The sequence below is a fragment of the Pyrus communis genome, chromosome 7, assembly GCF_041283825.1.
Source record: "Pyrus communis isolate YQ-2024b chromosome 7, ASM4128382v1, whole genome shotgun sequence".
Classification (NCBI taxonomy): domain Eukaryota; kingdom Viridiplantae; phylum Streptophyta; class Magnoliopsida; order Rosales; family Rosaceae; genus Pyrus; species Pyrus communis.
Window position 1 is genome coordinate 3,138,480 of NC_142571.1, and position 16,551 is coordinate 3,155,030.

The window sequence follows — 16,551 nt, forward strand, 5'->3', positions numbered from 1 at the left end:
GGTGTTTTTCTTATTTACTAACCATGTCAATATGGGACTAAAATAATAATCATATTTTTGAGTCTTAATATATATGTATAAGCAATGAATGAAGACCAAATTAAACCTAGTATTGGCAAAGGCATATATACCTTAATTTATTGAAGGCTAATGCTAGGAGACCAAATTTTGAAGTCAAATTTTGTAAACCATATAATGTGATTTTGTATTGAATTATTACTTAAATGTTGACTAACATACTTATTTTCTATTTGTGACACGTCATATAGTTTGCAAATTTGATCTACCTAGTATTACTCTTTGTTGATGGTTAGACTTTGCAACCCACATAACTACTAACTAGTAATTATAATCAAACATGAGGTACAAACAAAATTAACAACCAAACAAAAGTCTATAAAAGTTGGAAAGAAAAAACACACACATTACATTTTGAACCCAAAACCTTCTCATTGATTTTAATTAGCAAAAACCACAAGTTCTTATTAGACTTCTTGATCATTGGACCAAATTTTTTAAATTTATACTCCTATAAAAAGAAATTCATAAAATTTGAAAATTTTGTAAATTTATACTCCTATAAAATAAAGAAAAACACATGATTTTGAACCCATAACCTTCTTAATTTTAAGGAGTAGAAACCATCTCTTGTTAAACTTCTTAATCATTTAATCAAAATTTAAAAATTTATACTCTTATAAAAACATATATGAATATACTGCCCTAAACCCTTTATACTCTTATGAGAACATATATGAATATACCGTTTAATATTTTTTGTGCCGCCAATTGTTTGGGGCACCAGATGATCGCCCTGCTCGCACTTGCTAGGCTGACCCAATCTACACTAAGGGATAGAAATGTGAGTTAAGTCTCACAACGAACTAAGCAGAGTGTTAACGCCTAGACATTAGGCCCCTGCCCCTACCCGCCTCCTGACCAATGCCTTTGAAACCTTGCTTCTGCATACACATGAATATTAAAAAATATTTACATAAAAACACTGCAAGTACAGCTAACGTTGTGATACAATCATTTACAATGTTGTCTTCCTCCAAAGCTCTTCCCCAGTTACTTCAACTTTAGACACTGACGAATTCCAGTCTGCTCAGTTCAGCGATCAGCGTCGCTTACTCCCCGAATCTGGCCGTCCGACATAAAAAGCATTATGATGCCTGCATTTTTTAAGCAGAGTAAACATGACTAAATTTTTCATACCGTGCAGTTTTCAGGGCTCTCGATAAAAGCCCTGAAATATAATACTTAATGCCCTTGTGCCACAAGAATTAAGTCAAAACGATGGAGAAAGGGAATAAAAACAACCAGCAACAACAGAAGGAAGACCAAGCAGATTTTCAACGAATTTAACGACCCTAATCATCAAAATTAAACCCACATAAGCAAAATACTTAACATCAAATTAAGGTGAAAATTCTCATACCGGTTGACAAGTGACCGCTCAATAGTATTGGAGCTCTCCACAACAGGGATTTTGATGGTGTTCAGATGGAGGGGGTTTGGTTCATAACAAAAATTGCAATGGAGGGGGCTCTCCCTCACCGTGGCTTAAAAACAGGATCACCCTTAACAAGGGAGTTTTGCCTGTAATACATATATACATTGCATATGGTTTTCACAGCGAAGGGAGAAGCAGTACGGCTAACGCCTCCCACCATAACCAAGCTCACTATCCATATTTATTTCAACAAAGCTTTCTTTGGCCTCTCCCATGTCTCTTTTCGCATCCTCAAAATCTAACTCTGCCAAATTTAGCCTAGCCTTCAACCTCTTGACTTCAATCTCCAAAGCATCCATACTATTTCTCAGCTCTTTTACCTCTAGTTCCCTTTCCACAAACTTCTTCATACCCAATGCGGACTGAACATGAGGCTCCAACCAAGCCAAGTCAAATCTGAAGGACTCAAGCTCCTCCCATAAAAGTTGAAGGTGCTCACAAGCATCCTCATTCATATCTGTACCCTTGTTAGTCTTTAGAAAATGCAGGAGTCTACCCAAAGCTGTGAATGCCCATTCAGTAAACATAGGACTCGTCTTCCTTTGGCACTCGATCAATGAAGGATGCAACAAACAGACTTCCTCCAGGAATGGAACAAAAGCTTTGTCTATTTTCCCTAAACCCCTGAAATCCATGAGCTCGCCAACTGGGGCAGAGGTTTTTTGCTCATGTTCCTTGCCTATCGGAGATCCAACAGGGCTATCGTCACCCCCAGTCCAAATTTGTCCATCACTTGGTCCGTCCCACAAGGCCAGCACTTGAGCAGAACTAGGTGTCGTAACTGCTACTGAAGAGATTAGAACTTGCTCAAAATAAGCATTTGTTTGCTTTTGTTCAGAACTTGGTGCATCCTGAAAAGCAAGCACCTGCTCAGAAATAGGCGCTGTAAGTTGTACAGCTTCCACATCTGAATACCCTTGCCTTCCATCTTCATGGTGTGAGGGCTTTATAGGAGGACGAAACCAAGTTTCCTGGACTTTGGCCATATAGTCAACCTGACTGACAGCAACCTCAGCTTCAAGAACACATGTATCACTCACAATAAACCCTTGGGCGACATCACAATGCTCACTTAGAGGCATGAATGATGTGAAGCCCCAATCTCTTTTACTTGCGCAGAACACATGTTTAGTTTCTGTAAATCAAAATAAGAAAAGCATAGCTCATAGGCAATTAAAGAAATATAACAATGGAAACTCAACATTACTATCATGTACTCAGTAATTCTCTTCTCTGGTGGTCTAGTACGTCTGGGCAACACAAGTAGACATGCTTTCTGAAGAACTAAATAAATCTCCCTTCTATGGGAAAGTAAAAGTTACCACTCTTCTTCCTCTTTAATTTTTTTTTCCGAGAAGAAACCTATTGGAAGAATAAGCCGTCCTACAGCCGTCCTACCTTGTCCTACCTACACACTAGCCGTCCTACAGCCGTCAAGCCGTCCTACAGCCGTCCTACCTTGTCCTACCTACACACTAGGACGGCTACCTTGTCCCCTACAGCCGTCCTACCTTGTCCTACCTACACACTAGGACGGTTACCTTGTCCTACCTACACACTTGTATCATCTATATATATCCTTGTAATCTTGTAGAGAAATAAAAATGAGAAAAAGCATTCTCTTCCATATTTTCCACATGGTATCAGAGCCGGAACCTTAACCGGCCTGACTCCATTGTTGTCCCTTCTCTTCTTCTGCACATTCGTTTCGATAATGGCAGAAGATAATCTTTTTGACTCAGAAGCTGAAAGCTTCACAGCTCCTCGCCCTAGTTTTCCAGAAGCTGAAGTCAACCCAAACCAACGTTTGTGTTCTGTGTTGTTAAATGAGTTTAACTATCTTCCATGGTCCAGATCAATATCTCTTGCCCTTGGAGGAAGATCCAAACTTGGATTCGTCAATGGAAGTATTGAAGCACCTGACGTCGCATCGCCGGAGTATGAAGCATGGTTGTGCAAAGACCAGCTGGTCATGTCGTAGCTCCTCAACTCCATGGATCCTAAGCTATCTGAAATTTTCAGTTTTTCAGAATCCTCTAGTGCTCTTTGGAAGGCAGTCAAGGACATGTATGGAAATCAAAACAATGTTGCTCGAGTGTTCCAGCTTAAGAGGAATCTTGCAAGTCTTCAACAAGGTGATAAATCCTTTGTTCATCATCTCGGTTGCATGAAAAACATGTGGAACGAACTAGAAATGTATCGACCACACACTATCGATGCTGCCGTACTGTTAAAAAGGTCCGAGGAAGACAAAATCTTTCATTTGCTTGCAAGTTTGGGTTTTGAATATGAAGATCTTAGAAGCCATATTCTAATGAATCCCGAACTTCCATCATTTGCAAGTGTTTGCACTACTATCCAGCGAGAAGAAGTACGCAGAAAAGTCATGAATGTTGACGTAAAACCTAGTGTGTCTGAGGCTAGAGCTTTTGTGACAAATCACAAGTCATTTGGAGATAAAGTATACAAGGGAAAAAGGCCAGATCTGAAGTGTCTACATTGTAATAATGTTGGACATCTAATAGATCGATGCTGGATATTGCACCCTGAGTTGAAGCCAAGGTTTGAGAACAAGCCTTTAAGAGATCATAAGGGCTCACACGACAGACCACATACAAACAAGTACCATGCTGCTGCTGCTGCTGCTACATCCATCGGTGGGTCGATGAACTTTACAGCCAATCCGGCTGACTTGTTGAATGAGTTCTCAACCTACCTTCAAACCAGAAAAGGAAGCACAGGTGAAACGTCGACTGGGGAAAGTCAAACTGCTCTTCTTGGACAGTTTGCAGGGTTCTTAGCTGAATCTGGTCATGTATCTCAAGGAGACATTCCAGGTATCATGTGTGCTCTTTCAACTGCTCTAAATGTTAGTCACTCTTATGATGTTTGGATTATAGACTCAAGTGCCACAGATCACATGACAAATCAATATTCTAAGCTATACGATTTTGAAAGCCACACTAAACCATCACTAGTTTCTGTAGCAAATGGTAGAGGTGTGCCAGTTCTAGGTAGAGGGAAAGTTAAACTGATCTCAGAAACTGTTGAGTCCACAGCGTTATATGTTCCATCTTTTCCTTTTCAATTATTGTCTGTAGGAAGGATTACAAACTCTCTAAACTGTCGTGCAATTTTTCCCCCCACAATGTTGTTTTTCAGGATCTAGCCACCAAGAAGCTGATTGGTGAAGGTCATTACCTAAATGGGCTGTACTATTTTTCAGAGGACCTCAATGTTCCAAAGGGGTTCCAAGTCAGCTCAAACCCAGAACATCGGTTGTGGCATCAACGCCTAGCACATCCCTCAGAATCTGTGTTGTCTACGTTGTTCCCTAGTTTATGCAAATCCTCCCTTGTATGTGAAATTTGTCATTTGTCAAAATCTACTAGACTCCCATTCAATTCTTCCATGTCTAGGACTAGCAAGTTGTTTGAGATGGTGCACTCCGATGTTTGGGGACCTACACCGCTAGAGTCTTTTGATGGTTATAGGTACTACGTTATCTTTGTTGATGATTTCTCAAGAGCCACTTGGTTGTACCTCCTAAAATTCAAAAGTGAAGTTATGGATGCTTTCAAGGACTTTCATAATCTTGTCATGAACCATTTTTCGTCCCAAATCCACATACTAAGGTCTGATAATGGCATTGAATATACATCCAAAAATATGACTAACTATTTGAGCACCCATGGAATTATACATCAAACAAGTTGTGTAGGTACTCCTCAGCAAAATGGAATTGCCGAAAGGAAGAATCGGGACTTACTTGAAAAAACCAGGGCGCTAATGTTGCAAATGAATGTGCCTAAGAGGTTTTGGTCTCAAGGAGTTCTTGCAGCCACCTATCTTATCAACAGACTGCCTAGTCGTGTTCTGGATACAAAATCACCATCTGAGGTTATGCAAAACAAAAAAGGTAATCTTTCCTATCTGAGAATCTTTGGATGTACCTGTCATGTTCATATTCAATCCCATCACCGAGACAAGCTTGATCCCAAAGCCGTCAAAAAACCTTGACAAAGACAAATCGTCAAAAAACCCTAATCAATATCAAATCTCTGATACAAACTTCGAATTCAAAAATATTTACTCATAACAATGCATTGTTCACAATTCAACTAATCGAGATCTACAGAAACCTTAGGCGTACCTTGATCAAGGAGGAGTGAGAGAAGGCAAAGCAGAAGCAGAGGAATGAGAGGGAGTCGAGGGACTGACGCAAAGTCTCGCAACCAAACACTCGGAGGAGCAGCCATGGATGCTCAGTCGCAGCAGCAAGCCGAACCGGTGAAGAAAAAGGAGACTCAAGGCCGGAAGCCTAAGCCCAATGAAGAGAAGAAAAATGACCACCAATAGTAAGCCAAGCTGAAGAAGTCATATCAAACACTTGGTGCGAAACTCAGAAAAAGCCATCATAACAGAAAGCTAAAAGATAGAAAATTAATTGGAATCGGAGGTTACTGAAGGAATTGGGGTTGTCGAGAAGTGACAGAGGAGGTGGAGGTAGCACATAGGTCGGTTCTTGAGGGTTGTTGAGCTTCGGAGGTGGTGGTGGAGGTGGAGTCGGCGACTCAGACTATGAGTTCGATGACAAGTCTCCGTACGAGGTAACAAGGCCTCAATTCCAGTGACACTGTGACAAAGTCGAGAGGGAAAGAGATAGAGCGAAAGGGAAAGAGAGGAGCAAGAGAGAGGGACAGAGAGGCAGCTGAGACTTGACAGAGTGACTGTGATTCTGGAACCTTGGCTTGGACTCGGGTAAAACCTAGGGTGGAAACTAACGGTTGAGATTGGATGATAGGTTATCATTCAATCTCGGCCGTTCATTATAATTAGAAACGGGTCAGGGTGAGTACCCATTTTTCTAAGTATCTGGACTCGACCTGGTGCGCCCTGTTTGTTCTCTAAAATATTAAGAACATGCCCTTACTCGCCACGAACCGTGATTACCCGCCTCGACCTACGGTTCCTATACCTATTTGCCCACCCCTACCATAAGCCACACATTGCTCAAGTCCCACTGTACATAAGGAAAGTAGTGGACCCCATAATTGGAAACAAAGTAGGATCAGTTGCCACACAATAGATGACACAAATTGTGTTGCCACTTCACAAGTCTTTACGACATTTTATACAAACCGTCAATATTTTGAAGTGTAATTGGATACCGAGTACCCAGACAGTTGATGTACCGCACAAATAAGCACCTGACACCTGTCCTGTTTTACATACGTTGCCATCTTTTTGACATGTTGCAATTAATCTTCCCTTTTAATCCCTAAATTTTCAAGAAAAAAAAAATTAATAAAAACAAAAGAAAAAGTTGACAAAAAGGTAATGCTAGGAAGACTAAATTTGCAAACTAAATGATATGTCACTAATATGAATAAGTACATTTATCAACGGGTAAGTAATAAACCAATCATCAACTTCCATATCCTTTAGTTTTCAAAACTTTGTTTGCAAATTTAGTCTCCCTAGCATTACTTTTAAAAGAAATGCTAAGGAGAGTCTCTCAAAGTGGGACGCTCCATGAACTCTCTGCCACCTCATCGTTTTGGCATAATGTTTTATAATGTTGGCACTAGAATTGTGCCAAGAAGATGAGTGGCAGAGAGTTCATGGAGAGTCACACTTTTGAGAGAATCTTCTTAACATTTCTCAAAAATTAGGGTAAATTACATTTTACCCCTAAGGTTTTGGTGCAATTACAACCTCATACAACATCTTTAAAACATTTCAATCTCATACATTTAGTATTATTTTTTTTTACAATTTCATACAACAATTAAAAAATCTTTTTAATTAATTGTTAAGTGATGATGTGGCAAATATAAGGTCCCCATTTGTAAATTACTCTTGGATTTAGCGAAAGGTTATGCCGAGAAAGCTAAAGAAACACTCAAGAATTTAAGGGTCAGATCAAGTCCATCAAATCTAAAGTACAAGATAACTGGAATGAATGCGTAACTTTGATGCAAGAACACGTGTGAGTACCTAACTTGATTCTGTGGTGGCAACTTGAGATGGTTGAGCGCGAACTCGACTCGATTGGTAGTCTAAGGTAATTTGATAGGCGGGAACTTAAACTTTTTTCCATTCCAATATTCACAACTTGTTACAATGATAACCTTAGGGATATCCAATCACCAGTGGTAATAATTCGCTCGATAGGGTGTTAATGGGTGATTGAATCACTGATGGTCTAAACTAAAACTTTTGGATCTGAGTGGTTTTCTTGAACAGTCTATCTGCTTTAGAAATGATACAAAGTGTTGTAGGGTAAACACGAACCCAAAGTTGACTAAAATGCCTTCCAGTACTAGGAGGTGAATCTGGGATTACGGTCGAAATCGATGTTAATCGAGACGTCAGTCTAACAAAGTCTTGAATGAAGGATTATGCCAAGCGGTCGAAAGTATAGTCCTCACGGACTGGTAGGTAATATGCTAAGTGAGTTGATGAAAAAAATACTAAAACGTCATCATAGTCTCTGCATGTACAAGGTGGTTTGTATAGGAAGTCTATGGTGACATTCACCCATTTCCATTCGCATCCCCAGTAGGTCATCAACAACCTAAAAAAGACAATAATGGAAATTTCTTCCCACCTCCAAACAGGAATAAAAGGAAATTGAGATAAGCCTGATGGCTTCCATCCTTCTGTTTCCACTTACCTGTAGATCAAGCATTTCCTCACATATTCAGCGATATCCTATTCATACAATACCAGTAATAAAGTGGACGAAAAATAATGATGCAATTTAGTACTGCCAGCATGCATGACATACGCTCAAATATGAGCCTCATCAAGAATTTTCCTTTTTCACAGCCTCATTACCCTTAAGCAAAATCAATTTGTTTCTTATCAACAAAGTTGCAACTCCTCAGATTTTCAAATCCCGTCTCATGTCATCTGACAGTTACTCCTTCAAACTCGCACATTACTGATTAAACTTTTGGGCTTCCTACACGAAATCTACCAATACATGTTTAACTTAGAAGTGAGCTGACAATACTCATCATGGATTGTGCGCCAAAGTAAAGCCAATTCCTCAAAGAGAAAACAATAGTGGGACATGAATAGCTCGGAGGTAGGTAAGATGTCCATGAGATTTCTGACTAAGAGCATCAGCTACGACATTTGCTTGACCAAGATGATACTTAAAGCTCAATCAAAATCACTGATGAGTTCCATCCACCTCTTCTGTCTCAAACACACAACCACTTCTTTGGTTAGAAAGGATGCAACACTTCTTGCTGTAGAGAAAATGTCACTAAATTTTACAGCAAGGGAAATTGTTACCAGTTATAGGTCATGAATATGATAATTCTTTCCATGAGGTTCGAGATGTCTGGGAGCATAGGCAATGACTTTCCCATGCTACATCAGAAAACAACCCCAAACGTGACAAGGATGCAAAACAAAAGACTTGAAACTCACCACCAACATCAAGAAAAGCAAGGACGAGAGCATGAGTTTAAAAAGTTTTGTTCCCAACTTTCATTCCACAAAATTTCTACAAAGAAAGGGTGTCATTAGGTTTTCAAGTAAGATAATAACCATTGGCTAAAGGTCGTAGATAAAATGGTTCACTTCATGTGGTTTCAATCGTTAAGAGGCACACATGTTACTCAATCATGTTGCGTCATCGTGCATCCAAACATTTAATAAAATATGAAACAAAATTCAAAATTTATTGACGTCATCGAAAAATGTAAGAATAAGGATCAAGTGACACAATACTTATGTTGTTAAATTATACTTACGTTGTTAAACTATGTTTATAACTGATGCTTCCTCACTTTCTTCAGCACGAACTTACGGTGTTTTGAGCAATCTCCACGAAGATACGACTCTGCTTGCCATTCCTATGGAACGCATGTCACAAAGTAACATCACCGTTTCAGAACACTCCAACTAGTCTGGCCTAAACCTTAAGCCACTAAGATTTTTCTATTTCCTAACACTCCTATGTAAATCCGACTTTGCCCGCCATTCCTAGGGAACTCATGTCACAAAGTAACATACTCGTTTGGGATCTTTAGCTACTTTTAACCAGACTTCCTCTCATTGAGATTTTCTATTTCACGTCACTTCAATGAAATCCGACTTTGCTCGTCATTCCTAGGGAACGCATGTCGCAGAGTATCGGTCCGTTGTTGAAAGTTGTCCATCAATCTATTACATCACCGATGAGGCACAATCCCGACATGAATTTGTACTTCAAATAGAATGTGACAAGTCAGACAGAAAAAGGTTTGCACAACTATGCCAAAAGGCACCAAATGCGGAAGCCATAACATCTAAATGATATCAAGGTCGACACACCACTAGAGTAAAAATAAGATCCTAAGTATGCTCTGAACGAACCATGCTCTGATACCAATCTGACACGCCCCAATCCCAATGTCTGAAGGACAACGGGATGGCCATGTGCTGGCCGACACCACAGGGTGACGTAATCTATTTAATGAATGCATATGCCAAGAACATGTGAAACATGCATATAATTTTCACGCGTAACCATGCAATATAATATTCAAGTACGAACCTTAATAAAATATAATATTCAACTGTCAACAATTTAAAAGTGATAATGCATGACATGTTCAGAGCATACTACTAATTAAGATTACAAAGAAAGGGGTCCTACACTGAAAGGACTCGAAGATTCTGATGTAGGAGTGCCTTAATATCGGGATTGTACGGCTCGATTCTAAGTCCTGAGAGGGCGCAAAGTAAAACATGAATGGACCAAGTTTATATATCAGTAGTACTAAAACAGTTATTCTTCAACGTACTAACCCCAAGTTTAGAAAACTCATATAGCATAATAAGTCGGTTTTCCAAAATCTCTAGCATGCCATAAAACCTTTCATAAAAATATATCATATATAATGTGCTTAGTAGTGGTATCACAATCGCTTGAAGGCCCTATCTCGCCCTACCGAAGCCATATATAAATACCTTCCAACTAAAGTCACTACATCACTCGACCGAAGCCATATATAAATACCTTCCGACTAAAGTCATATATAAATATCTTTCGCCCGTAGGCACATAGTACGAATAACCACTAAGCACATAAAATCATGAACATAATCTTTTCAAAATATATCTCATTAGAGCTCAATAGCTCAAATATCATATCATAAATATCTCAGTAAACATTTATTCGATAACATATGATATTTCATAAAGCGTAGTCATAAAATCATGATTTTCATGTATGCATTTCTAATAGTAAAATAATGCATTTTGGAATGGGTCTACTCACCTTATTCTGCTGTTGAAGAGTCGTGCAAACTAAAGAAGACGGAAAAGCCATTGACAAACGCACCTAAGCATATAAAAAAACCAGCTAATAAAACTCTACTTAAACGATTGAATTTGGGAAAACAGAGCACAAATTTGGAATCAGGACGTTGAAATTAGTCTAGGAAGGGTTAAGGCTGAAACCCAAAAAAGTCTACCCAAAGTCAATGTTGACCCGTCAATAGTCAAAAGGTCAATAGATTAGGTCAACGATCAACTGTCAACGGGTCGGGTCAAAGGTAAACGGGTTGGATCAACCTGTTCCCCGGAATACCCACCGAAAACTGGGTTTTTGGCTTGAAGTTTGGGCATTTTTCAAAGCTTCATACATCACTTATTTCTTAACCAAATTCGACCTATAATATATCAAAACGAAGCTAGGAAAGTGTAGAACGAGATTTGAAGCCCAATGGTTGCCAGAGATGGCCAGAAAATGGCCTGAAAAGTGACTGGTCTACAGGTAAGCTAGAAAACTTGCCGGAAGCTGGGTAAATTTTAAACGTTCATAACTTCTTCAATACTCACTGAAATAAAGTGATTCAAAAACAAAAATCATACTTCACGATGAGACAAAGAGAATCGTACCTTAGACGAGGGCTATCTCATCGTGGTTTGGCTGTAAAATGCCTCAAAAGTGGTGGTGCTCGCTGAAATACTGGGGAAGCTTTCACCATGAGATTCATACATCCAAACATCACCAAAACTTCTCAAAACTACTTCCAAACCTACACCAATACACGATCTACAACTTTTGGATGAGGTTCGAGGATTACCTTCGCTGGAGAATGTAAAAACTCGTCGAAAAACTCGGTGAATAGTGAATGCACTGTGTAGCGAGTTTGGAAGGGTTTGGAGGGTTCTCATTCAATTCTGAGTTCACCAGGGTGATCGTGGGGATGTTGTTGTCGTTGTTGTGTTGTTTTTTTGTGTGAAAAACCCTCGAAGATAGTGGGTCTAGAGAGGGCCAAAAGTGTAGAGAGGGTGAGAGAGAGAATGATAGAGAAAGACTGAGGTTAATAGAAAGAAAAGAGGGAGGGGGACTCACCGGTAAGGGGAAAGAACAAGGGAACAAAAATCTTAAGTGGGTTCCATTGCTCACAAATTAAAGCCACTAAAGACAAAACACGAAATATCCGAAAAACGTTCAAAGTTTCATAACGTAAAATCTTCATGATAATTCCAATTTTCAATCTGTTCGCGACCACGTGTTTGTGGTGATGAGTACGATAAGAATAAATTACTAAAATTAGAAATACGCGTTTCGACGAGACGGTTAACGAAAGTCAACTCAAGGGTAATTTGGTAGTTTCATAAGTTCGATAATACAAAATACGATAAATCAGGGATGGGTTTCACATCCGACCTCCGCCGCCACTGCCTCCTTCCATCCACCCATCTTTCCCTTCCCCTCTCCCTTTTTCTTTCTATCTACCTTTGCCTTCATATTCTTCATTTTCTCACCATTGTCTGGCGCTAGTGTAATTATCGTCATCGATGGAGGTGGAGGTGGAGGTGGATGTCTTGTCTTGAGTTCATGGCGACGCGTATTGGGTATCTACTTTTACCTTCCTATTCTTCATTTTCTCCTCGCTGATGTAATTAACGCCATTGATGGAGATGGGTCGTTGTCTTGCCATAACTTCATGACGACGCGTAATTGGTTGCTGTGAGTTCTAGGCGTGGGGACTGTAGTTTTTTTTCGAAATTCTATTTCACTCTTAGGGATAAATTAGGAATTGTAATTAATAAACGAGTGCTACTAGACCTACTTCAATGTCCTATTTTTCCATCCATATAATAATCCCACCCACCAGTAAAGTTAAAAAAGTAAAATGTCATTTCCTCATCCACTATTATTCTGAAAATAACCCTAATATTATTTTTTTTTTTAAATCTAATATATATTTAACTAAGAAATAAATAAATAAAAACAGAAATACAAAAGAGAATGCAAGAGTTGGAAATTCATCATCTACTTCAAACCACGCATGTCCTTAAATCATGGCATCCTTTTCATAATATCTTTTCCTTCTAAACCCAAATTTGCTGCTTTGATCTCTTTCCAAATCTCCACCCTCTATTTTCACCATATACCATATATATGGCCCAATATTCCTTACCCTTACCCCTCTTGACAAACCCTAGTACTTAAAGCTATCGTTACTCCGCAGAGACCCTGAACCCTAAACCATTATTCTTTTTCCCAAACCATTATTCTTCTTCCTTTTTCTATCAAAGTCGCATATCTCACTGTTTCTTGCCTCCGTCTAGCACACACCCATTCCTTCCTCCAACCTTTCTGTTGATTGTGGCCCAAATCTTTCTTAGCTTGTCTAAGCCGCAAATATCACACCCCACACACCATTATTTATTTATTATTTTTAATTATTTTTTGTTTTTTTTTTCAAAATTTTAGTAATTAATTAAATAGGGGTTCCAAATTCTTCTTTTAAAAAGATAAATATGACAGTAACATTTTTATGAAATGGTGGGTGGGGAAATAAAATACTGCAGTTGACACACCCCGACCTGGAACTTCCACCTGGATTCTGAATTGAGCTATGTTGGCTGACACCGGAAAGGTGACGAAACCATAAAGTGTAGTTGTGTGGGAAAAAAAAAAAAGTGAATAAGTTTAAACCCAAAAGTGACTAAATGCAAAAGTGCACATGTGAGCAGGATTAAACCCATTTCACACATAAAGTCAGAGTATAAATAAAGTACAGTAGAATTAGAATGAGAATTATATCATCAGATGTAGTCTCCTAAATCAACTTTTGCCAGAAATCCTCATCAACACAAGAGCTCGGCCACTAAAACTTGGAGTGGCGAAAAATAAGAATGAATGGGTCTGAAAATAAGGTTTTGTAAAACCTTTTTGAAAATGTATAACCCCTCGTTGTTAAACAAGTATAGTTTCCAAATATATATACTACATATAGTATAAAAACACTTACCATAACCAGCAATATTTCAGAAATATGATAAGTCACAATATTTTGCATATAACATCCAGTAATCATAATATATCACGTAAACGAACATATAATATCGGGTGCTTATCGACATATGCTAACACACGAGTTCATGCAGATGTATTCTGACATGAACAAGACTGGGCGTAAAAATGATTTACGCTTTAGTACTACAATCATGTGAAAATTGGCGTTATGCACATCACATACGAGTCCTAATTGCCTATAGCAATCTAGGACATGATTGACACCTGCAATGGATCCAAAGTGAGTGTACCGATGCTATGTGAACATACACGTGAAGGCTGGCCTTGGCTTGGGTGAATACTAACACCAGTGTAGCATGCACGATGAACAATAATAAAAGTATGATCATGCAACGGTAATTCGATAGTTCTAATCAATAAAATACTATTCAGGCCACAAATATAATTAAAGCATCTTATAATAGTACACATACCTTAGGATCCTGTAGGACGTAGAATAATTTCATAAATTCTGTCAATTTACTAATTCTTATAAACGTTAATCTAATCTAGGCGTAACGTAGAAAATTCTTTATTAATTATATAAATGGAAACTAAATAAATATATAATATTTAAAAGCAAAGACCCACTCACAATCATGTCATCGGGTCAGACCCACCTCGAGAGCATCGAAGATCTTTGCGATGCATTTCACCTAGAAACGAAACTATTTACGTAAATATATAACGTACTAATGTAAATTCGCGTATTCGTAAAAAGTATGGCTAATAAAGGAATTATTTTAAAATGATCAAATTTCAGAAAACGGATGGTAAATTTAGGTTCGGCACGTTGAGAAACCTAAAGAGGGACCTTAGGTTCCTCTACGCGCCGCCACAAGGTGGTTGCACTGGTAGCCACACGTCGAGGACTAGGCACCACCCACACGTGTCCACACGCCGTGAGCACCAATGTACTTGTATTCCTCGCGAATGCCTGTAGGTTGTATGCCCGTTTTTCCGAGCTCATTTCGAGCTCATTTCTCAACCAAAATCATTGATTTAAAAGCCAAAAACGGATTTAGGAATGTAGAGAATTGACTTATACCAAAGTGGGGCCAAGTTATGGTCGGCATTGGCCAGAAAAATGGCTTGACAGCCACGGTTCTACTTTTCCAAAAAGCTAGGAAATATTTCCCGAGTTGTTTCAACGTCAAACCTTTACCAAAATGCATGAAATGAATTATAATCCATAGTTTCGACACAAGGAATTCAACGAGTTCAAACCCTACCTTAGTTGGAATTGATGAAGATTCGCTGGAGATTATCATGAATAGTAGCGATGGGCACTGCATGAAAACTTTATTTCTGAGTTTGACCAATCTTGTCTCAAGGTTTAGGTCAGGGAAATGAGATGGTTTGGGTTTTGTGGTGCCAGTTCTCTCCGTGAATATGGCAACGGTGGTCACATTCGCTGCATCTGTGCAACGAGCACAATATCAAGAAAACGAGAGAAAGTTTGAGACAGTGAAAGAGAAAGCTAAGAAAGTGAAATGAAAGTTGAGAGGGACAAGGATAAGAAGGGAGAGATGGGACATGGGACATGGCGATAAAGGGGAAGGGAAACCAACATGGATGGGTCCCACGAGCACAGATCTCACAAGAAATTTTTAATTGTGATAGGAGCACGAATGGTACACCACGTGTCTTTATATAAGTGGTGAAAATTTTTATTTTTTAAGTTATTAACTTTTTAACACAGATATCGCATCATTTGTATAGTGACATATGATGTACCACCTTGTTTTCCAATCACATTGAAAAATTTCTCAGATATCACTAGACCTGACATTTGTGTCGTGTTTCTCGTGTTCGTGTTATTTTCGTGTCATACTCGATAGCTTAACAGGTCGTGTGGTGTAATACCCGTTAAAGTAAACGGGTAATATGACCTAATCCGAAATCAACCCGTTAATATTATTAGGTAATATGACCCGACCCGTTACCCATTTAGAAAATATATTTTAAATCAATAAAAATGAAAATGAAAAACATAATTTGACCCAAAAAAAATGTAAAACATAATACTAAATTAGTATGTACATACTAAATTTCGGAGATGATCCATTCATGAAAGTTGTAAAACTTTTCTTTACGAGTATTTACATTTTTCACACTTCTACAATAATTATTATTAATTTTATTAATTTTGCACTCAAATAAAAAACATTGTTCATGAGATTTGGAGGGTTTTAAAAATCTAAACGACCATGTAACCATCGTCTAAGCGTTGAGGATGCAATTATGAACGTTTATTATGCTTTCACATCTTTCAGACTTATACATTAATGATTATGAATTTTGTTTATTTTGAACTCCTTTAAAAATACTATTCATGAGACTTTGTATGGTTTTAAAAATTCAAACGATCATTACCCATCCTCAAAGAGTAGAGGATACGACTACGAGCGTTTACATATTTTTTTCATATTTTTCGCATATGTAAATTAATTATTATAATTTTTTAATGTGTATGGTATTTTTAAATTACTTGATATTTTTATTTTTAATGTGTTTTATGATTTTTAATCTCAATCTTTACCTATAATATACTATAAAAATAAATAAATAAATAAATAAGACTTAAATTTTAAAATTTATATAGAATAATAATAGAATGATAATTAATAAACAATATATACATATTCATTATATCTATTGTATTTTATAGTAAGTTTTTTTAGTAGTTTAAAAAATTTAAATAATCAAAATA

The 16,551-nt window shown here is 38.1% G+C and overlaps 1 protein-coding gene across 2 annotated transcripts; it reads right to left on the bottom strand.

The window, feature by feature from the left end:
- Positions 1-975: 975 nt before the first annotated feature.
- On the bottom strand, positions 976-2,868 carry LOC137735653 (uncharacterized). Of its 2 annotated transcripts, none has more exons than XM_088697590.1 (2): positions 1,442-2,868; positions 976-1,143 (listed from the first exon to the last, which is right to left on the bottom strand). In XM_088697590.1, exon 1 carries the CDS (start codon positions 2,596-2,598, stop codon positions 1,660-1,662), a length of 939 nt encoding a protein of 312 aa, XP_088553716.1. In that variant the 5' UTR covers positions 2,599-2,868; the 3' UTR covers positions 976-1,143; positions 1,442-1,659. The 2 variants fall into 2 exon arrangements, with proteins under 2 accessions (XP_088553716.1, XP_068331197.2); XM_068475096.2 differs by having other exon boundaries at positions 976-1,175.
- Between the last annotated feature and the right edge of the window lie 13,683 nt (positions 2,869-16,551).

Excerpts from the sequence above, each read along its gene's own strand:
- LOC137735653 (XM_088697590.1), bottom strand. The coding sequence starts at position 2,598 with ATGCCTCTAAGTGAGCATTGTGATGTCGCCCAAGGGTTTATTGTGAGT.